The sequence below is a fragment of the Danaus plexippus genome, chromosome Z (genome assembly GCF_018135715.1).
Source record: "Danaus plexippus chromosome Z, MEX_DaPlex, whole genome shotgun sequence".
In the NCBI taxonomy this organism is placed as follows: Eukaryota; Metazoa; Arthropoda; class Insecta; order Lepidoptera; family Nymphalidae; genus Danaus; species Danaus plexippus.
Window position 1 is genome coordinate 5337993 of NC_083559.1, and position 18843 is coordinate 5356835.

Below are 18843 nucleotides of genomic sequence, written 5' to 3' on the forward strand. Positions count from 1 at the left end.
TTCTCCAACAAAGTTTTTACATTTACATTCAAACAAATTGAACTAGAGAGTATATTGTATACAAATAAATATGCAGAGTCCGATTTATAATAAAATAAAGAATATATTTTATAGAAAATTAGATATTTTATATAAAATTGCATCAACATATTTGCCTACGTATAAATATCTCATAAATACTTCTCTATATCAATCAATCAATCAATATCAATGAATATTAAATTTTATATTAAATTATATAAAATAAGAAAACTAAGTCCCTCGCCGCGTCTGTCTGTCTGTCTGTCGGTTCGCAAAAATTGGAAAAATACTGGACTGATTATCAAACAGTTATCAACACTCGATAGCGTGATTCTCGTAAGTTTTAATTTATAATTTGTTAGGTTTTTGTATTTACTTGTGTATACATTAACGATATTTGTTGAAGATGTTGGGAAAATATGAGCCGTCTGAGAGCTTTTAACGAAAATGGTGCCTAAAGTCATTGAGATATAACAAAATAATATATGGTGGAATGGAGTATCTTATTTAGTTCTACAGAAAAGTCCGCGGTGGTATATGTCTATACCTTAAGGAAAACATATTATAAACATTTTACAACTTTTAAAAATTGGCATTCCTAAAGCGTTTATTGGAAAGCTATTTTATAAATACAGTATTAAGTCTTATCAAAATAAATTAATTCGTTTTCAAGCCTACATTAGTATCTGTGATTTTTTTTAATCATTTAGATCGGGCTTACCGTTTGAAAGTTAACATAATATAAGTTTAATAATTCTCAAAACTAAATAGGCTATTTTATATTACTTGTAATGAACCCGTGCGAAGCCGGGGCTGATATGTAGTATGTATATATAAGTGGAGATATTGGTAAATAAAATATATGTCTATTTGTTTACTACCAAGTATGAGATAGTTACCTCGTATAATGAATATATGCTTTTGATTATGCCCCCATGCACGTAGATTGTCAAGAAACGAATCAGAGTAGTTTTAAATGTCAAACGTAATAGTTATATTTTATATTAACGGATAATATATATTCAGACAAATATTATACGTATGTAATAAGCTAATAAATTACTTTAGACTGTCCTTAAAAATGGCAAATAGCATAAAGTCTAGTTTTTTTAAAGGCTTTCTAGTTTTTTAACATCAGATATAATGGTATTAAATAAGACGATTTGCTAAGAAAATTTGCAAATGAAAGTTAAGAAATATTTGTTAGCAACAAATTTAATCGTTATATTTTAATTAGTTATTTTTTAAGAGGTTTATTTATATAGAACGTTTTAAAACACGATTTTCGGTAAAAAAAAAAAAACTAACAAAAGGTACAATCATGTAGTCTTAATGTATTTATTTGAAGAAAGGTTCATTATTTTGTGTAAATACTGCACCTACCTGGCTATAAAGCATTAATTATTGGGTGAAGGATAAATAAATTCAAATTGTTGCAACAGGTATTTAGAGGCGAACATCTTATTCTTGTGAGTTCATAAAAAATTGTTTTGTGAGTCTACAAACGAAATTATTATATCCGTCGAGGTCGCCAACAATTCGATTACGTGATCCGTCGAAGGTCCTTCCTACATTATTTTTTTTTGCTAAAGCACAACGTAGCATCGGTAGGCCGGTTGAATATATTAAAGAATCTAAACGAGAACTACATTCGTCCAAGTACGTGTGTTTATTATAAAACGATTTGAATTTATAATTTTCTTATTACAGGTGTAATTAATGTTATATGTTTGTTTATTTGATTTGCTAAACAGTCTTTAGTTTTACATACCTATATTTTATTATCATAATATTTATAAAACAATACGTCTTTTTATTAGAATTCTATGATATCACAATTAAATAGTCATCCAATCGAGATCTTTATATTATAACACATGATATTGAAAGAAATAAACATTGTTGTTGCAACTCCGAAATGCAAATATTCTATTTTATAACCTTCCAATTTTATTAAGAAGGTCACAAAAGAATAATATCCAATTAGATTAAGGTTTTAAATATGAATAAAAAAAATAGGCGAATACATTAACATTGGCAGTCATACCTGTACTTAACAAGATATTTTAAAGTTTTAAGTTAGAAATTATTCCAAAAGAAGAATGACACGTAGCTAGACACCAGATAAATTAAGAGTTATTCGTAAGGATAGGTTTATTATATTGTTTATATTATAGCCAAATTTAAGTTATATTTAACTGAATTATTAATTAATTTGAGTAGAAATATATAAATGGTACTATCATCTTTTTACTTAAATTGAGTCTCACGAAGTAAATTAAGTTTATGGGTCCATGTTTGTTTAAAGAACACATCCAAATACAAATTTTATTTTCAATAAAATTTGTTATTGAGATAGACGATAATTTTGTTAGTGTCAAGAAATTAATAATGATTTTCTTAAAATAATTAAATGAAATTTATAGTGCACAGAATATGAAATTTTCTATTCTTATCTTTTTTTTTTATTAGGAAAATGAAAGTTTCTATAACAATAATAATGAAAATTATCCATGTAATAAAGTTATATTAATATCGTTTCTACTTTACATTAGCCTTGTTTCAAAACCTTTAAAATTTTCCTCCAACATTTTATTTGTTAAGAATCATCATATTATACACAGACTAGAAAACGAATGTAATGAGTTAAAAAAAAAAGTATTATATCGTATAATAAATTAAGTAAATTTAAATTCCTTTATATTATTAGAATCCATGTATAAATGTATAAATTCAAGTTTTTTTTTTAAATGAACAAAAAGGAATTTTATATTTGTAGAAGTACTAGTTTTTTCCCTCGACTTCGTCCGCGTAAATTTCAGAATTAGTAATATATAGCTTTTACCCGTGACTTCGTCCGCATCGGATAGTTTTTTTGTATAGTAGTATGAAAAAAACCTGAGCTGTACTTTTTTGTACGCATGTTTGAATTGTGCCCAGATGGGATGAGGCCATACTAAGTGTGATTGTAATAGGTTAGGTTAGGTTAATACATTTTAAGAAGAAGATAGGTTACTGCAATACATTTTTATATACGATGTATTTTGTTTTTCTTTCCTTGGCCAGAAAAGTAATTTTTCCCATGGGCATGCGTTGTTTTCCTGCGGTCAAAAGTAACTCATGTCCTTTCTTAAGTCTCAAACTATCTCCTTACCAAATTTCATTTAAATCTGTTCAGTAGTTTAGGCGTAAAAGCGATCGGCCCACCTGAATGCTCCCATGGGAATGCGTCATTTTCCCGGGGTGAAAAGTAGCCTATGTCCTTCCTCGAGTATCAAAATATCTCCATACCAAATTTCGTGCAAATTGTTTCAGTAGTTTAGGCGTGATGAGTAACAGATAGACAGACAGACAGATTCACTTTCGCATTTATAATATTAGTATGGATCATTTTAAATAAATGATGATTTATATGAAAGAAAAATCAGGAGTATATATAGTATTTATTTTTACTGCACGTAGGTAACACACCAAATATTAGAGTGCTCATAACTAAATAATACTTGTTGTTAACTAGTCACTGGATTCGAGGCAGAATATTCCAATAAAATAATAAAAGTTTTTTTAACTTGTGCTTAAGGCTAATAAAATAAAAATATAATTTCGTGCTCTTTTGTCTTAGATACTTAAAATCGTTATACACAATACAACACTTTTCAGTAATTAGCAACAACAGTTTGAACGATTAGTTTTGTAAATCATAAAAAATTTATTTATATAGTATGAAATGTGTATATATGTATATATATATATGATAATGTAATAAAAACGTAATTTTATTTTGCCACTGCGGTCTGAAGGTGGCAATAGAATTAGTAATAATTGACAGCTAAGCTTGTCGCTAACTTGAAAACACTTGCTTAGAGAATCGTCTATTCTCATTTAAAACCTCGAGCAAGTCTTACGTTTTCGTTAGCTAAACACTGGCGGTGTGAAATGTATGGGCGTCTATTATTTTTAGTGACTTTAATATTAGTAGTGTATGGTCGAGCTCAAAATGAACCGATACGAAAAACACAGTTTGGCTACATGCACGGTTATTACATGGAGACTAGGAAGGGCAGGAAAATATCTGCCTTTACTTCCATTCCATACGCTAAACCTCCGTTAGATGAATTAAGGTTCGAGGTGAGTATCTGAAATTCAATTGTACATTTTCGCTAAATGTTTTTGTGTTATTTAAAAAGTTTTCGTTGGCTTACATCTAAAAAAGCCAGAGTTGTGTTTTGCGTAATGTAAAATTATTAAAGAAATTTGTGTGTGAATTAAGCTAAGTTGTTTCCAAAAGTTTCGTAATAGGAAAAAAGAATTCTGCTTAAAACTATGTAATATATATATTGCTAAAATTTAAAAATTATGTAATCTTAAAAATTAATGAGTATTCATTTCAAGATAATTTTCGAAATTATTTAATATTTAGGAAATTATTATTTTTTAATGATGTTATCTATCTTATTTATATTGTGTTACAATTTGTATAATCAATTTATATTCACAGACCATTATGAGTTTGATATCGCCATGCTAATTTAATTTTCATAAGAAAATAACGATATGGTTATATATATCTTTATTACATTATTATTAAAAAAAAGAGTCTAAATCGATAGCAAACATCCCTTTACAGCCGCTAAAAATTTCACAGGACATTTAATGTTACTTAGCTTATTATATATGGTTATAAACATTTTAGAAGTAATTTATTAAAATTACAATTCATATAAATTCTAGGTTTCATGCAGGCGTAAACCTCTTAAAAAAACACTCTATTTTAGAATCATACTTCGTTAATGTCAAATATGTTACTGATCTCGTAACTGTTATGAGAAAGACCATCTAACAATAAATTTAATTGTTATGTCATAAGGATATCCCATTAAATTTTCAGGGATTCTGAGCTCCTTCGTTGCATCGTAGTTGTTCAGCTCTTTCTGAGTTTGTTGCCAATGTATATACAAACTAGGAGAAAACTTGTAAATCACGTATTTTGATACCTAATTATGTTTGGCAAAAATGTAATATACACATATATAAACATATGTATGTATGTATCAATATATTAGAACTACTAAATATTTAAACACAAAGACGTCAATTGAATTATTACAATTTTCCATAATATTATACATTGAATCATCGTTTACTTTGTAGCAGACATAATTTAATACTAACTGAGAAAAAACCTGTTTAATTTAGTTTTCCTCAACACCGAACACCACGTGTAAAACGAGTGTTAAGCCTGATACCATAATAAACCGCATCATTAACGATGACAAATAGAAAATAAATTTTATTTTGAGCAAAAAATATTACATTCATTAATAAAAATAAAAAAGTTATATAAAATAAATTACCAGGTTAACAAACTTATACCAACCAACACATGCCTTCAGAAACCCGATTTCCGATCATATATGTATATATTTAAATTTATCCTTACTTTTATTTTGTTTCGATACGACGGTATTTGTTTCTTATTCATGTATGTAATTAATATATATTATAATTTTAATTCCAAAATCAGAGGTCTATACGTAAGTGTAACCCTGTCACGAGAGTAATATAGTCAACATTAATTAAAAAAGACTATACGTGCAAAAAGGTAGACATAAGGAAATGTCGTTAACTAACTTAGTACAAATCAATCTTTATATAAAATATATTTTTAATTGACTTTAGTATTAGTGTTATTACACTACTTAAATTAATTTCCGTAAAATAAATGTGATTTCTAAACATTTCATGAAGAAATGGAATGTTAAATGACGTTAGAAAAAGAAATCAACTTATTTTTTATTAGCCGTTCACATTAGTTACAAACTTATAAATTAAGATTTTTAAAAGATTTTATTGTGACATTTTTTTTTGTATCTTAAAATTAATGACTGTTAATAAGATATTTATGGTCGTTGAATTTTCGAGCTATCTTATAAATTGGAAGTCCTATATCAAATATTATTCATATATTATTATATGGAGCTGCTCATTCTATTCAGAGGACGTACTCACCGTTGGAAATATGGCTGTCTATCGTTTGTTATTTCCCTCTTACAGTGAAATCCCCTCGTTCATACTTCAATTATTGTCAAGTATAGTTTTAAGAGACATTTTATCCTTATTTCAGTTGATTTAGTTATTCGACTAGTTTTATATATGGTTTAATAAGAATTTTCAAGTCTTTGTAACAGAAAAAGACATTACCAAATGTAAGGAGGTATCTCAAAATACTAGAACACTAATTCTGTAGCAGGTTTCACAAAAAAATAATTGATAATTATCAAACTTTTAATATTAGGTTAGAAACTTTTTTTGACATTGTCTGGATTCTGACTGTAATTAGCCGTAATCTTATCGTTTAAAATTATATGTATTTATTCACTAATTGTGATGCAGATATTTAATTCTAATAGATCAACGAGAAATAGAATATTAACAAATCTAATTGCCTTTTTTTGATGCATATAAGTTGTTTGATAGGGTGTTCTTTATTCTTATTTGTTGCAACTAAGAGAAGATAATAATTATTCAATTATAATATTAAATAATATATGTTATGAAATTTAATGAAGACACATTAACTTCAATTTATGATCGATGGCTATAATCGTAAAGCTTTCACTACACTACTACTAACTACTTAATTATTGTTAAAAATATTTACAACAGTATTTGAACAAATATATCCATACATCCATAACTCTCATACTCGAATATAAATGTACATCTACATACTATAATTTAAAATATACTTATATTAATTGTTAACTTATAATATACGTCTATAAAAATATTGTGATACTGTTTACATGTGATTACTTAGTTTGTGCCGTCAATCCAACATAGTATAATTTTTCTTCATTTTTTTTATCCTCCACGGTGTAATATATCACATGATATAAAAATTAAAAACTTGAAGACTTGTGGTGTTAAGTAAGATTATAATAAATAGTTCTGAGCGTAATGTATAATTATGTATTTACATTAAGTTGTTACTGACATACCTATTAAATAATTTAATCGTACGCCCTTTGCATATAAAGTTATCTTATAAACAAACTAAGTTTTTTGATATCTTGCTCCTTAAGTTTTTTGTAGCTTTCAGTCTTACAATAAAAGTACCCTTCACCTGGAAGTTGATAGTTTATTTGTACCTGCTGGTTTCACAATGTTATTAAAAGAAATACTAATTTACTTTAGCTATGAAGTATGAACGTGATTAAAATTATAGCACAGTATGATAATAAAGAAATAATTTCAATTAAAATACCATTATAAACTCATGGCATAACAGCAAAAGTATATCTGTAAATAATTGTTGGTATATCAATCAGTAACTGGTCTACGATTATCTTATAAGTACGATAACGTAGACACAAAAATTCAATGACAATATCATATAGTTGTGACTTACCTATAAAATATATATACTTTATAGATATATACACTACTACTTACTAGGTACCAGCCCCGGCTTCGCACGAGCTCTATACAAAAAATATAAAATAGCCTATTCAATTTTGACAATTATTAATATTATGATAACTTTTAAATGGTACGCCATATTTAAATCATTTAAAAAGTGATGTACAGATACTGATGTAGGCTTGAAAACGAAATAATTTATTTTGATAAGACTTAATACCGTATTTATGTAAACAGCTTTCCAATAAACGCTTTAGGAATGCCAATTTTAAAAAGTTGTAAAACGGATATAGTATGTTATCCTTAGGGTATAGACATATGACACCCCGGACTTTTCTGTACACCTCAATAAGATACACCGTATTATTTTGTTATATGTCAAAGACTTAAGGCAGCGTTTTCGTTAAAAGCTCTCAGACGGCTCATGTATTCCCGACATCTTCAACAAATATCGTTAATGTACACACAAGTAAATACAAAAACTTAACAAATTTTATACAAAAACCTTCCTCGAGAATCACGCTATCGAGTGGTTTTAATTGTTTGATAATAATCGGTGCAGTAGTTTTTTCCTTTATCGCTATTGATGATATTAGAAAAAATTACATACTTTTATTACAAACGAAACCAAATCTAATCTATAATATTTTAATTCCGAATAAAAACTTTTTTCAAATAGTTGCACTTAAGTAATAAAGGATATACTATTATTTTAAATATAAACGCACATATAACTTTAATAAGACATTATATTATATATATTATATGCGTATGAAATACATTTGTGGTTATTCATATTAGCAATGACAACCAGCAATTTCATATGTAAATAGATATTATGTAAAATCATATACTAGTATGTATATCAAACGCTACTAAAACAAGTTTTTAGTTCAGACAGAGTCGGATTAAGACTAATATTTAAAGAAAATTTTGAGATTTAAGGCATCCATTATTAATTAAAATTCATTAGACATTTACTTTAAACTGTAACATTGAACTAATCCTAGTTTTCGTTCCAAATTATTATATTATGTTAATTCTGTTTTAATGCTTAATTTTATGGAAAAGAACGTTATTTTATTGTTTTCCATAGCAGACTACAATCGAGAAACCTGTGGTAGCTTTACTGGGCCGCAAATGCAAACGCAAATTGCAGATTAAAAATGCCAGACAAAGCTTGTTTGAGTAAAGTATAATAAATATTATTCATGCTTGCTTTTCTTTGACACCTGTGAGTTATTGTATTTTTAGTTGGATATAGTTCTTTTGATAGATTAGTACTGAACTGTATTGCATTGTAGTTTAATACAATTATGAACATAATTGTACGATTAATTTTGCTGTGGTGCACGTATAAATATGTACATATAATATAAATACCTAAAAATCGTTTACTTATTAACAAACAAGTCTTTGTATAGTACTCAGTACCTATTATTCTAAAAGTTTTAGTATGTTACCTTTTGTAACATACGGAATTAAAAACAGATATACGTTCCAGTGGTGTCGGAAACATGAATCAATTTCGTAGTTTAAAAGTAATTGGCAGTAACTGTTATATCGAAATCTCTTCCGTTAAGTTTATTCTGTGTTTAATCATTCAATACAAGTGGGATAACATGTATCTGTGTTTCTAAAATTAAGAAAAAAACGATTTAGAGACGATTCATGTCTTGGTTCGTTTATAAATAATATATGTTTCATAGGTGAAAAATGTTTTGTAACACCAAATTGTACCTGTGCATATTTAAAACAAATAACCTTCAATACTGTTTTTTACTTTTTACTATTATATTACAAAGAGACGGTACAACAACTATACCCGTTATGTCTCTGCCTCGATTTGTTTAGATAAAAACATATTCACTTCAAGAACTGACTGTTTTCCTATTAAGTAATGTTTATAAAATTGCAATTGCTATATTACCGGGTTATTGGACTTTTACATTATATTTCCCGTAGCTGGTGCTGTGCAGTATATCTATTACGACTTTTCATCACAACTAAACATCAATAGTAATAATCTTATATATAAATCATGGAATGTAACAGATTTTATTCTAAGTGTTTTAATAGAAGACGTTTAATCGCTTTAGGAACGTTTTTAGGCATTAATAACTCTGATAGAATACAAAATCAATCACCTCCAAAGGTTTATTACATAATATATAGAAATAGTACAATCACATAATTTTTTAAATAATTTAAATTGTCTGAGGGAAATCTAAAGAATGAAGAAAACTAGTTAAAGAGATTTGGTAGGAAAAATACAGCTAAAAATAATATGAACTTTCATAATGTAGATAGATTAATCACTTTAATATGTTATTTAAAAGAAAAAAAATGTCTTCATTTAAAATTATAATTATTACTCGTTTTGTAATATCTCATACAACATTCCATAGGACATGATACGCTATAAAAGTTCTTATGTGTATATAAATGTACAAGCTATTTTATACATTTCAGGCCCCAATACCTATATCACCATGGGAAGGTACATTAAATGCTACAAAAGAAAGTCCAATATGTGTTCAAAGGAATCCTTACATTCGCCAAAAAGAGATTGTGGGTCAGGAAGATTGCCTCTATCTTAACATATACACCCCGTTTTTGGGAAATGTAAGTATTATTATATATATAATTACCTATAATGATATGTATTCATAAAGTAAAAGGACATTGCATAGCATTAGAATTTTCAGTTTTAATTAATTTTGATATTTTTTTATCATCACCAAGTGTCCCTTTTAATATATATTATATAATGTTAATAATTTAAGGCAAAAGTTATATTCTAAATAATATTTGTTACTTGAAAGTTTTTGTATTTGTAGAACGTTCTAGCAATCTTAAATGTCGCGAACTTTACGAACTCCATTTCCTTTCAATAAATTTGTTCTATAACTTTATAAGTCCATAACAAATAAAAATAATATCATATTTCTTTTCCTATAATGAATGTGGAAAAATTTTAAGTTAAATTTTGAACAACTAATTTTCTAAATTAACTAAAAAATTATTATGGCACGTTTCAGATAAATTAGGGTTTAAATTTAAACATAACGTAATTGACAATTTCATCATAAAATACGGGAATGAAGTTTCATACACTTGAGAAATATCTTCTTTTAATATGTACCTAAAGTTAGCCCCTTACAAAAGCTGATACAGCGTGTTAAAATTTTATATATTTTCAATTCTCTATCTGAAAAATAAACTCCTAAAATGATGTTCTTGATGCATTCGGATAGGAATCTTTTTGTTTAAAAAATCCTTTGTGGTTAGCTTATTCAAATGTAAAATCGTATTTCTTTTATAAGTAGTTTGAATCGTAACGGTAGTAAAAGTTGTTTGGTGAGTTACACATGTAAAAAATTGGTTTTTTGTCCAAATCTAAACTTGAATTGGATAAATTAGTTGTTCCGTATGCAAAATGACTTGTTTATTTGATTATACATACATTTATTTTCTTATATATAACATACATAATATATATAAATAGTGAAATGTGTATATAAAATTTTAATATTAATTATTTTATACTTTATACACCCCAATTCATTCCGTATTTCTCTTATTTTAAAATTTAGTACATAAATATATTAAACAGTTTGACAAAATAATGTAGATTCCTTTTCTTTCATTCATTCATTTAGGTCGAGATAATATAATTATTATTGCATCAAACAAATCTCCTGTCGAGATTACTTTTTAGACTTTTTAGTTAAAGGTTTTAGCCCCCATTGCATTATTGCACAACTGTTTTTTAACTTGTTTAATTAGTTTCAAGCGTCAATTCCGACTAGTTGTTGATAAACTTAGTTAAGAGTCGAGAGTGTCAAGTAATTGAATATTACTTGACACAATGCAATATGCTGTAGTGTGGAACGTCTTCATTTTTTTTTAAATGAATATAAATCCGTTAATTCATATAACCATAAAAGTACATAAATTCATATAAACATAAAAGTAAGTCGTGCCATAATAAGGGTACGACTTGAACAAAAAGCTGTAAAGATAATAAAATTATATTAATCTGACTTATTATTAGGATGAAGTGCCAGAAAAAGATTTACTTCCCGTTATGGTATTTATTCACGGAGGAGGCTGGATGTGTGGTGACGGAACAACTCACATGTATGGACCTCAGCACCTTCTCGACAGAGATGTGATCTTCGTCGCTATAAACTATAGACTAGGTACTTTAATTTATGTTTTTAAATGATATCTGTGCACTGCTTATTAAAATTCTTTGAAACTTATGAGTAGTAATAGGCACAGTAAAATTGAAAAAAAACATATTCAGTTAATTTTTGTATATATGTACATTTTTATAATTTTTGTCTTTTTTTGGAAAATTTTCAGGACCACTAGGTTTTCTATCAACACTTGATGAAGCGTGTCCGGGAAATAACGGTTTAAAAGACCAACAAGAGGCTTTGAGGTTCATTCAAAAGACAATTGCATCGTTCGGAGGAAATCCAAACTCAGTGACTATATTTGGAGAGAGCGCCGGAGGAGCTAGTGTTAATTATCATATGCTGTCAGAAACCAGCGCAGGTATTTATGGGCCCTATTATTACTTAAAATTATGAATAAATCTTTCTTTAATAAACGTTGTCTCAAAACTGATGTCAAAAAAAATCTTTGTTGACATATTAATTTATTTATGTTTAATAGTAGGACCGTTAATATCTTTAAAATTATAAGATATAAATATATATTTCAATGAAGTAGCCATATGAATTATGTGTCACGCAAGGCTACAGACTTACATATACATGTAACGAATGTTTGTAAAACGCATATTTTTTTGCATTTCAGGACTTTTTCATAAAGCGATATCTGAATCTGGCACAGCTTTAGTGCCGTGGGCCGAGGCACCACCTGGCGAAGCAAAAAGGAACGCATTCCGACTGGCTAAGTTTCTAGACTGTCCCCAGACACCTTCAGAGCTCATGATTAAATGCCTCCGCACCATACATAGCTACGATATCATTGAGACAGAATTTAAATTTTATGTACGTTATATTGTCTTATATAACTTATTTTCTAAGAGTGTCTATAATAATCCGTAACTCAATATAAAAATTTCATACTTAATTCTCTTGATAAAATTTTGATGTCGCTACGTATAATTGATTTTCGAGTTCAAAAATTTGTTACTCTTAGAATCATAAAAACTGTAATGAAAATAAGGGAATACCAATTATATTATACATTAAATAAAATATTATTCATTTAATAAAAAAATTGATTGAGTTGTTAGAAATGTATGTAAACCGTATTAAGTGAATATTATATATTGTTATATATTAAAGAATTTGTTCGTTAGGGTTTTTTTCGCTCGTTCAGGTTCTACTTATACTATTTAAAAAAATATTTCGGTGCAAAAGGGTAACTTTTGTGACTACATGCAATAAAGCTGTCATTAATAGAAGAATTTATAAAATATCTTTTTCGCGAGATTTTTTTTTTTCAGTATAATTTACCACACATATATACACCATCATAATGGTGCATACAGTTGTTTTATTTAAAGTTTTAAACTTCCTTTTTTTGTGATGATCGCAGGAAGTACTTAAAACAACTGTATAATGTAATATTTCAAACCTTTTACACCGGGTGAAGACATAAGCATATTCAGTCTATAATTATATATTTTGTTACCAGGCCTGGGACTATGAACCTATGACTACGTTCAAAGCCGTAATAGAACCTGATCTGCCCGGTGCATTCTTAACGAGGAGTCCTCGAAAGCCTCCACTCACCAAATTGGTCCCATGGCTCACTGGCTTAAACACAGACGAGGGGTGCTTAAAGTCTGTCTGTAAGTTTTCTTTATTACTTATTTTTAATTATGTTCAAATCAAATAAACTTCAAAATGTTTTATTTTATTGACAGCTATGTTGTGTTTATTCCATATTAAATAATACACTTTATGAGGTATACGCAATTTTATTTGTCTTTAGCTTTTTGTAGTAAAAAATAAAATGTTACTCAAACTAATATTTTATTAAAATGACAGGGATAACAGCTCACAAGGAACGTTTAAAGGAATTCGTTTCAGGATTTGATGCGATTGGACCCATTACTTTTTACTATGATAATTCACCATATTCAGAATTAATAACAGAAAAAGTAAAATCTTATTACTTTAAAGACGATGAAAATAGCATAAAAGATGGCATTTTAAAGGTACGTAGTTTTTCAAGATTGTTTGTAATTTTTTTTAAACAATTTTTTTTTCATTTTAATTTCGGTAAAACATTCAAACTATTTCAAGCATATTATATTGATTACCATTAGTCGATGCGGAATAATTGACGAAAAATATATATATTTTTTAATTAGTTACATATATAACAAAGAAAAACTTAAACAATGATATAATTAATATAGACGTAATAATTTAATAAATAAGAGAGTTTCCTGTAAATTGAAAGAGGAAAATTTAAGGCATTACGTAAAATCAATCAAGCACGCCAAACTGACCGCATACGATACCGTGATGTATCTTTATTTATCATATTGTTGCAACGTCACAGATGCATTAACTCTAATAAAGACGTATATGTGCTCACATTTCACCATAATCAAATCAATGGGCTCTAGAGAAACTTCTTATTGTTACCTCTTCTGATTTAAATATTACGAGTTTTTATATTTCCAGATATATTCGGATTCATATTTTGATTATCCTTTGGTGGAATCCGTTGAATACGCTTTAAATTATAGCAGGAATCCAGTTTTCCTCTACCAACTCTCCTATCGCGGAGTGAATAGTTTTTCCCAAATATTCGGTGATCCCGTGGGAAATTATGGTAAAAATTATAATTTTTAAGATCCCATGAATGATAATAATAACAATCATATCCATTATTGAGCCTCATTCGTAGGCTCTGCAGTAGAAGCGTTTTTATATATTACGTAGATTTACAGTTGTTTTATCTCTTAACACCAAACTTTTCTAAAATGTACCTATTTTACAATACAAAACAAAGATGTATTTTATTCTGTAATATTTTTTTTGCTTTTTTAATTGCTTATAATAAAAGACACAATTATAGGTTTCTCAATAAAAAGGTTGGACTGCTTTAGATACATATAACATTACTTCAATATTATAATTCGCCTTTTATATTATGTGTACATATATATAATTTAACAATGATGTTTCTAGGTGTTTGCCATGCAGATGAATTGATGTATCTATTTCCTATAGAGTTCTTGAAGTATCCTTTCACGAAAGAAGACATCGATATGCTGGAACTCATTATAACTATTTGGACAAACTTTGCTACAAGCGGGTACGTTTGGAAATATCATAATAAGTAGTAGTAGTAATATGATACAAAAATATATAAATGTATCTATGAAAATATGTAAACGTATACATATTTTTATTTCAGTCGTAAAATATTTTTCATAGAAGAGTTATGTAAAATAAAATTTACTTCACTATTTTAGTTTTTGAGTAGCAAAACAATTTTTTAAAAATTTATTTTATAGATCATAAGTTAAATTTAAAAATTACAGAAACCCCAATAAACCTCTGAAGTTGCCATTTGATTGGAAGCCTGCGACTAATAGTCAAAATATGGAGTATCTCGACATCGCCAAGACTCCAGAAATGAAACAAAATTTAGCTGAGAGGTCAAGATTCTGGTCAAATATGCCACTATGGCATAACGTTAAAACAAGAAGAATTATCGACGAGTTGTAGAAAACTGTAATACCGTTTACTGGCACAATTTATTTTAATAAAATTTTATACTGGGGCCAAATAACTGTTTAGTGAATAATTTTTTTATCAGTTCTTAACCCGTGATGTTAGAAAAAAAATTTAAAACCCACCTTTGAACATTTACGTGGCACCCAACTATAGATAGAATGTAGTATTAATTATTTTAATGTATACTAATATTATGAACATCTTGACAGTAAACATGCGGGGTCCACCAAATATTAAAATACTCAATAACAGTTTTCTTTTTCATAGATTCATGAGTGTTAAGAAATTCACAAAAGTTACAATACGCGTCAGTTTCGGACTTTTCGTGAGGGAAATGGTACGAGTAATATTTCTTCCACTTAAAATAAAGGAAATATGCTTCAGGATTATGTATTAGTTCATGCATTCTTTGCGCCAGCTTATGTGGTCCTAGCTCCAATGCGTTTAAATAAGATCCTTCAGGCATGAATCTGAAATTTATATAATTGAAGATGTAATTTTCTTGCTCATTATGATACAAAAAATTTAAAGACATAAAACAAAAAAAAAAATCTTTAAAATCAAATCTTAGGGCTTATTATCAAACCTCGTGTAATTGGCGCCTCCGAAAACTATAGGCACTGTATCATGACGAAGTGCATGCAAAATCTTTTCTGTTACATAATCTTCACTGAATGTATTTTCAAATGCTAGATAAAAGTAGTAATTCTTCTGCAACATCAATTCACAGCCTTTCATGTTAATTTGCGAACATTGAAGCTTTCCACAATCACCGTAAACATCTAGTTCCAAAGCGTAAACATGCATTTGTTCCTCGAGTTGCTTCACAAAGAGCTCGCGAAGACTCATAGTATTGCAATTCGATACAAACCAGGCTGCTGCTTTAGATTTGAGTCCTATGGTTGCCTAAAATATTACGATATTCATAAAAATATAAAATAAGTACATTTTTAGGTCTTGTTAAACACTAAATGTTTTAGGGAAGTGATTAAAAACATGCCATGACCGAGTATTAATATATTATAATTAATATACTACTATTATCCTCTTTTAACATTGTAACTTTTACTGGTAAATCGTTGCATAATTATATTGCATAGATAGTAAACGATTTTGCAACACATTATTTTTATAATTATTCATGTTAAAAAGTAATTTTTCTAATGATCGTTAGATGGCTTGAAAACCAAGAAAATAAAACGTCTCCGTTGGATAAAACAGTATTTAAAAGTGAACACGAGACAGTCTAAAAGCGTATCTGTAACTCTCTCTATGGAGACCCTTTCGTAGACGATTCAGAAGCTATTAGTTTTTTTTTTAATTATGAAATGCGGTATAAAAATATATACCACAACGTTTTAAATATCTCAAGCTTATTTATCCGATCTTTTGTGAAATTTAAAAAGTTGTTTAGCAATAAATTAGAAAATATGCAAAGCACTAGGATAGATTTAGCAGGAATTGGTAAGATTCTTAGTCATCTTAAAGAATCTATCGCACTAAAGAATCTTCTACTTAGGTCTTTTACTTAAAATGATAGTGAAACCCTGATAAATTTGAATTAAAAATTTGGGCATGCTAGTGCATCGTAAAATTTTTATTGCAGATGCCAATGCATCCTCAAATTTTTATTTGAAGCACGTTTGGGTGTGATTGATCCATCGTAAATAATTAAAGGAAAGTCTAGACGAATAATCCTAGCTAACATGCAGTCACTGCTAATAACTATAACCTGACATATAAATGAGGTTTTGAGACTAAATCGATCACTGCCTTTTAATAGTAATCAGGTCCTTATTGGCAGCTGCAATATGGGTTGGTTTATAGGGTACCAAAATGTTAATGATAAACTATTCAGAATATTATAATAAAAAAATGAGATTTTACTAATTTTACGAGAGCTAATTCACACAATCGGCATCTTGCCAAAGTTAAGCAAGGATCGTCTCTCTTGCTGCAATCTAACCACAAACTGGGCCAGGATTTTGGCAGAGTGCCGCTTGTGTGCAGTTAGTGTTAGTTGTTTGCAATAAGTGTTTTGTATCCTTTGATAGAACTGCACAAGCTGTCACGTCTATATTGTCATGATCTAACCAAGCAACAATTTATGACCAATAAATAACTTTACCCAGGAATGATTAATATTAGATTTTATTTTATATTAAATTGTTCTTGGCCCTGTCAAAAAAACTCGCAGTGTCACTATTAGAGATAGTTTAGTTTTGAAAGTCAATTTAGAATTTCAAATTGTGAAAAAATCTATATCTACAATTTTTTTTAAATATATTAAAATTAACTCTTATGCTTATGAAAATAAAAACGAAGAAAATTGCGTGAAAAGCATAAAATTTAAGATTTTTTTTATATTATCTTTATTATATTTATATTTTTTTATGTTTTGCTAAGCATATTTCAAATAATTGCCAGATTTGATTGTTGCCACTTAGTTGTTCAGATTGATATAGAAGGTTGTTTATAGATAGATTCAGACGGAAAGTGTGCGACTGGTTTATATTGATTACGAAAATCACATAATTCTAAAGTAACGTTGTTATATTTTTTTGCTTTAATTAGAGTTATACTAGTCAAAAATAAAGACTTTATTATTGAAAACCAGGGGGCTATGGTTATAAAAACAAACTATATTCTCACACAACATCCTGGAATGAATATATTTTTGATATGACAAGAAGGGTCTATCGGGTCTACTACTAAAATTTTAATATAGTATATAAACAATACTCCTTCTAATCATTAATGTTATATAAGGTTTTTTGGTGATATTGCATTTGAAAATATACTAAAGTGAGGAATATCTTTTTAATAGGAAACTTCAAGAATAAATTTAAATTTTACCTTCAAATCCTTATCTATGGGATCCATATCCGATATATTCATCCAATGAATATTCTTCTTTGGCCCAACTCTAATATTGTTGCTGTCCTCTATAATAAAATAAGGCCAAAATAACGTGGAATCAAGTCGATATGTCCATGTGGTGTTGAAAAAGTAGTTCCAAACTGAAGTACAAACCGGATAACTAGCAGCTGATTCCAGATTAGCATATATATATTTCTGTTTTGGATCTCGCCTTTTTGGTAAATCGTTTTTATATCGCAAAAGATACAATTGAGTTCCACCGAAAATTATGGCTTCAAATTCAGTGTAATCGCCGAGGAGATTTCTGTCGCCAGTTACGTTGCAGTTGTTCCATTCGCATTTTTTTTCAATGAAAACTGTCCTGCCTTCACCTAGATTAATTAACGGTTTAAGATTTTTTTCAGTCCAAATAAGTATGTGCTTAATAGACTCCGTTTTTTCGCTATCTGCACTCGATGTTTTTTCAGACATGGGCGTTTGAAACTTTTCTGGTGATGAAATATACAACGACTTTATTTCAATATTACTTTTGTAACTTCCAAAATTGCAATACACCGCGAAAAAAATTGTAAATAGTAAAATTATTGCAATTGCGTCATACTTTTTGTTTGTTTTTTTTGAAAAAAGTCTATACATATTTAAAATGTCTAGGCAATGGTTAAAATCAAGCTCAGCTGCTACAATAACAATGATGTTTCACAAGAGTATGAGTAGATTCAACAAACAGATATTTTGCTGTTTGTAAATAAAGATGTTTTCAAAATAGTCAACCATTATG

General features: G+C 28.2%; 2 protein-coding genes across 2 annotated transcripts; one reads left to right on the forward strand and one right to left on the reverse strand.

The window, feature by feature from the left end:
• Positions 1 to 3881: 3881 nt before the first annotated feature.
• On the forward strand, positions 3882 to 15240 carry LOC116777781 (juvenile hormone esterase-like). The gene is made up of 10 exons (XM_032671489.2): positions 3882 to 4149; positions 9916 to 10068; positions 11501 to 11648; positions 11815 to 12009; positions 12274 to 12470; positions 13123 to 13279; positions 13479 to 13648; positions 14124 to 14274; positions 14634 to 14760; positions 14990 to 15240. The coding sequence occupies exons 1-10, from the start codon at positions 3958 to 3960 to the stop codon at positions 15174 to 15176; spliced, it is 1677 nt and encodes a 558-aa protein (XP_032527380.2). The 5' UTR covers positions 3882 to 3957; the 3' UTR covers positions 15177 to 15240.
• A 120-nt stretch (positions 15241 to 15360) lies between these two features.
• Positions 15361 to 18564, reverse strand: LOC116777895 (alpha-(1,3)-fucosyltransferase C-like). Its single transcript, XM_061526450.1, has 3 exons — positions 18018 to 18564; positions 15772 to 16091; positions 15361 to 15655 (listed from the first exon to the last, which is right to left on the reverse strand). The coding sequence occupies exons 1-3, from the start codon at positions 18534 to 18536 to the stop codon at positions 15361 to 15363; spliced, it is 1134 nt and encodes a 377-aa protein (XP_061382434.1). The 5' UTR covers positions 18537 to 18564.
• Positions 18565 to 18843: the final 279 nt, after the last annotated feature.

Excerpts from the sequence above, each read along its gene's own strand:
- LOC116777895 (XM_061526450.1), bottom strand. The coding sequence starts at position 18,536 with ATGTCTGAAAAAACATCGAGTGCAGATAGCGAAAAAACGGAGTCTATT. Across the intron at positions 16,092-18,017 it reads AATTTAAATTTATTCTTGAA|GCAACCATAGGACTCAAATC; the intron begins GTTTCCTATTAA and ends GTAATATTTTAG. Across the intron at positions 15,656-15,771 it reads GGAGGCGCCAATTACACGAG|ATTCATGCCTGAAGGATCTT; the intron begins GTTTGATAATAA and ends TATAAATTTCAG.
- LOC116777781 (XM_032671489.2), top strand. The coding sequence starts at position 3,958 with ATGTATGGGCGTCTATTATTTTTAGTGACTTTAATATTAGTAGTGTAT. Across the intron at positions 4,150-9,915 it reads TAGATGAATTAAGGTTCGAG|GCCCCAATACCTATATCACC; the intron begins GTGAGTATCTGA and ends TATACATTTCAG. Across the intron at positions 12,010-12,273 it reads GCTGTCAGAAACCAGCGCAG|GACTTTTTCATAAAGCGATA; the intron begins GTATTTATGGGC and ends TTTGCATTTCAG.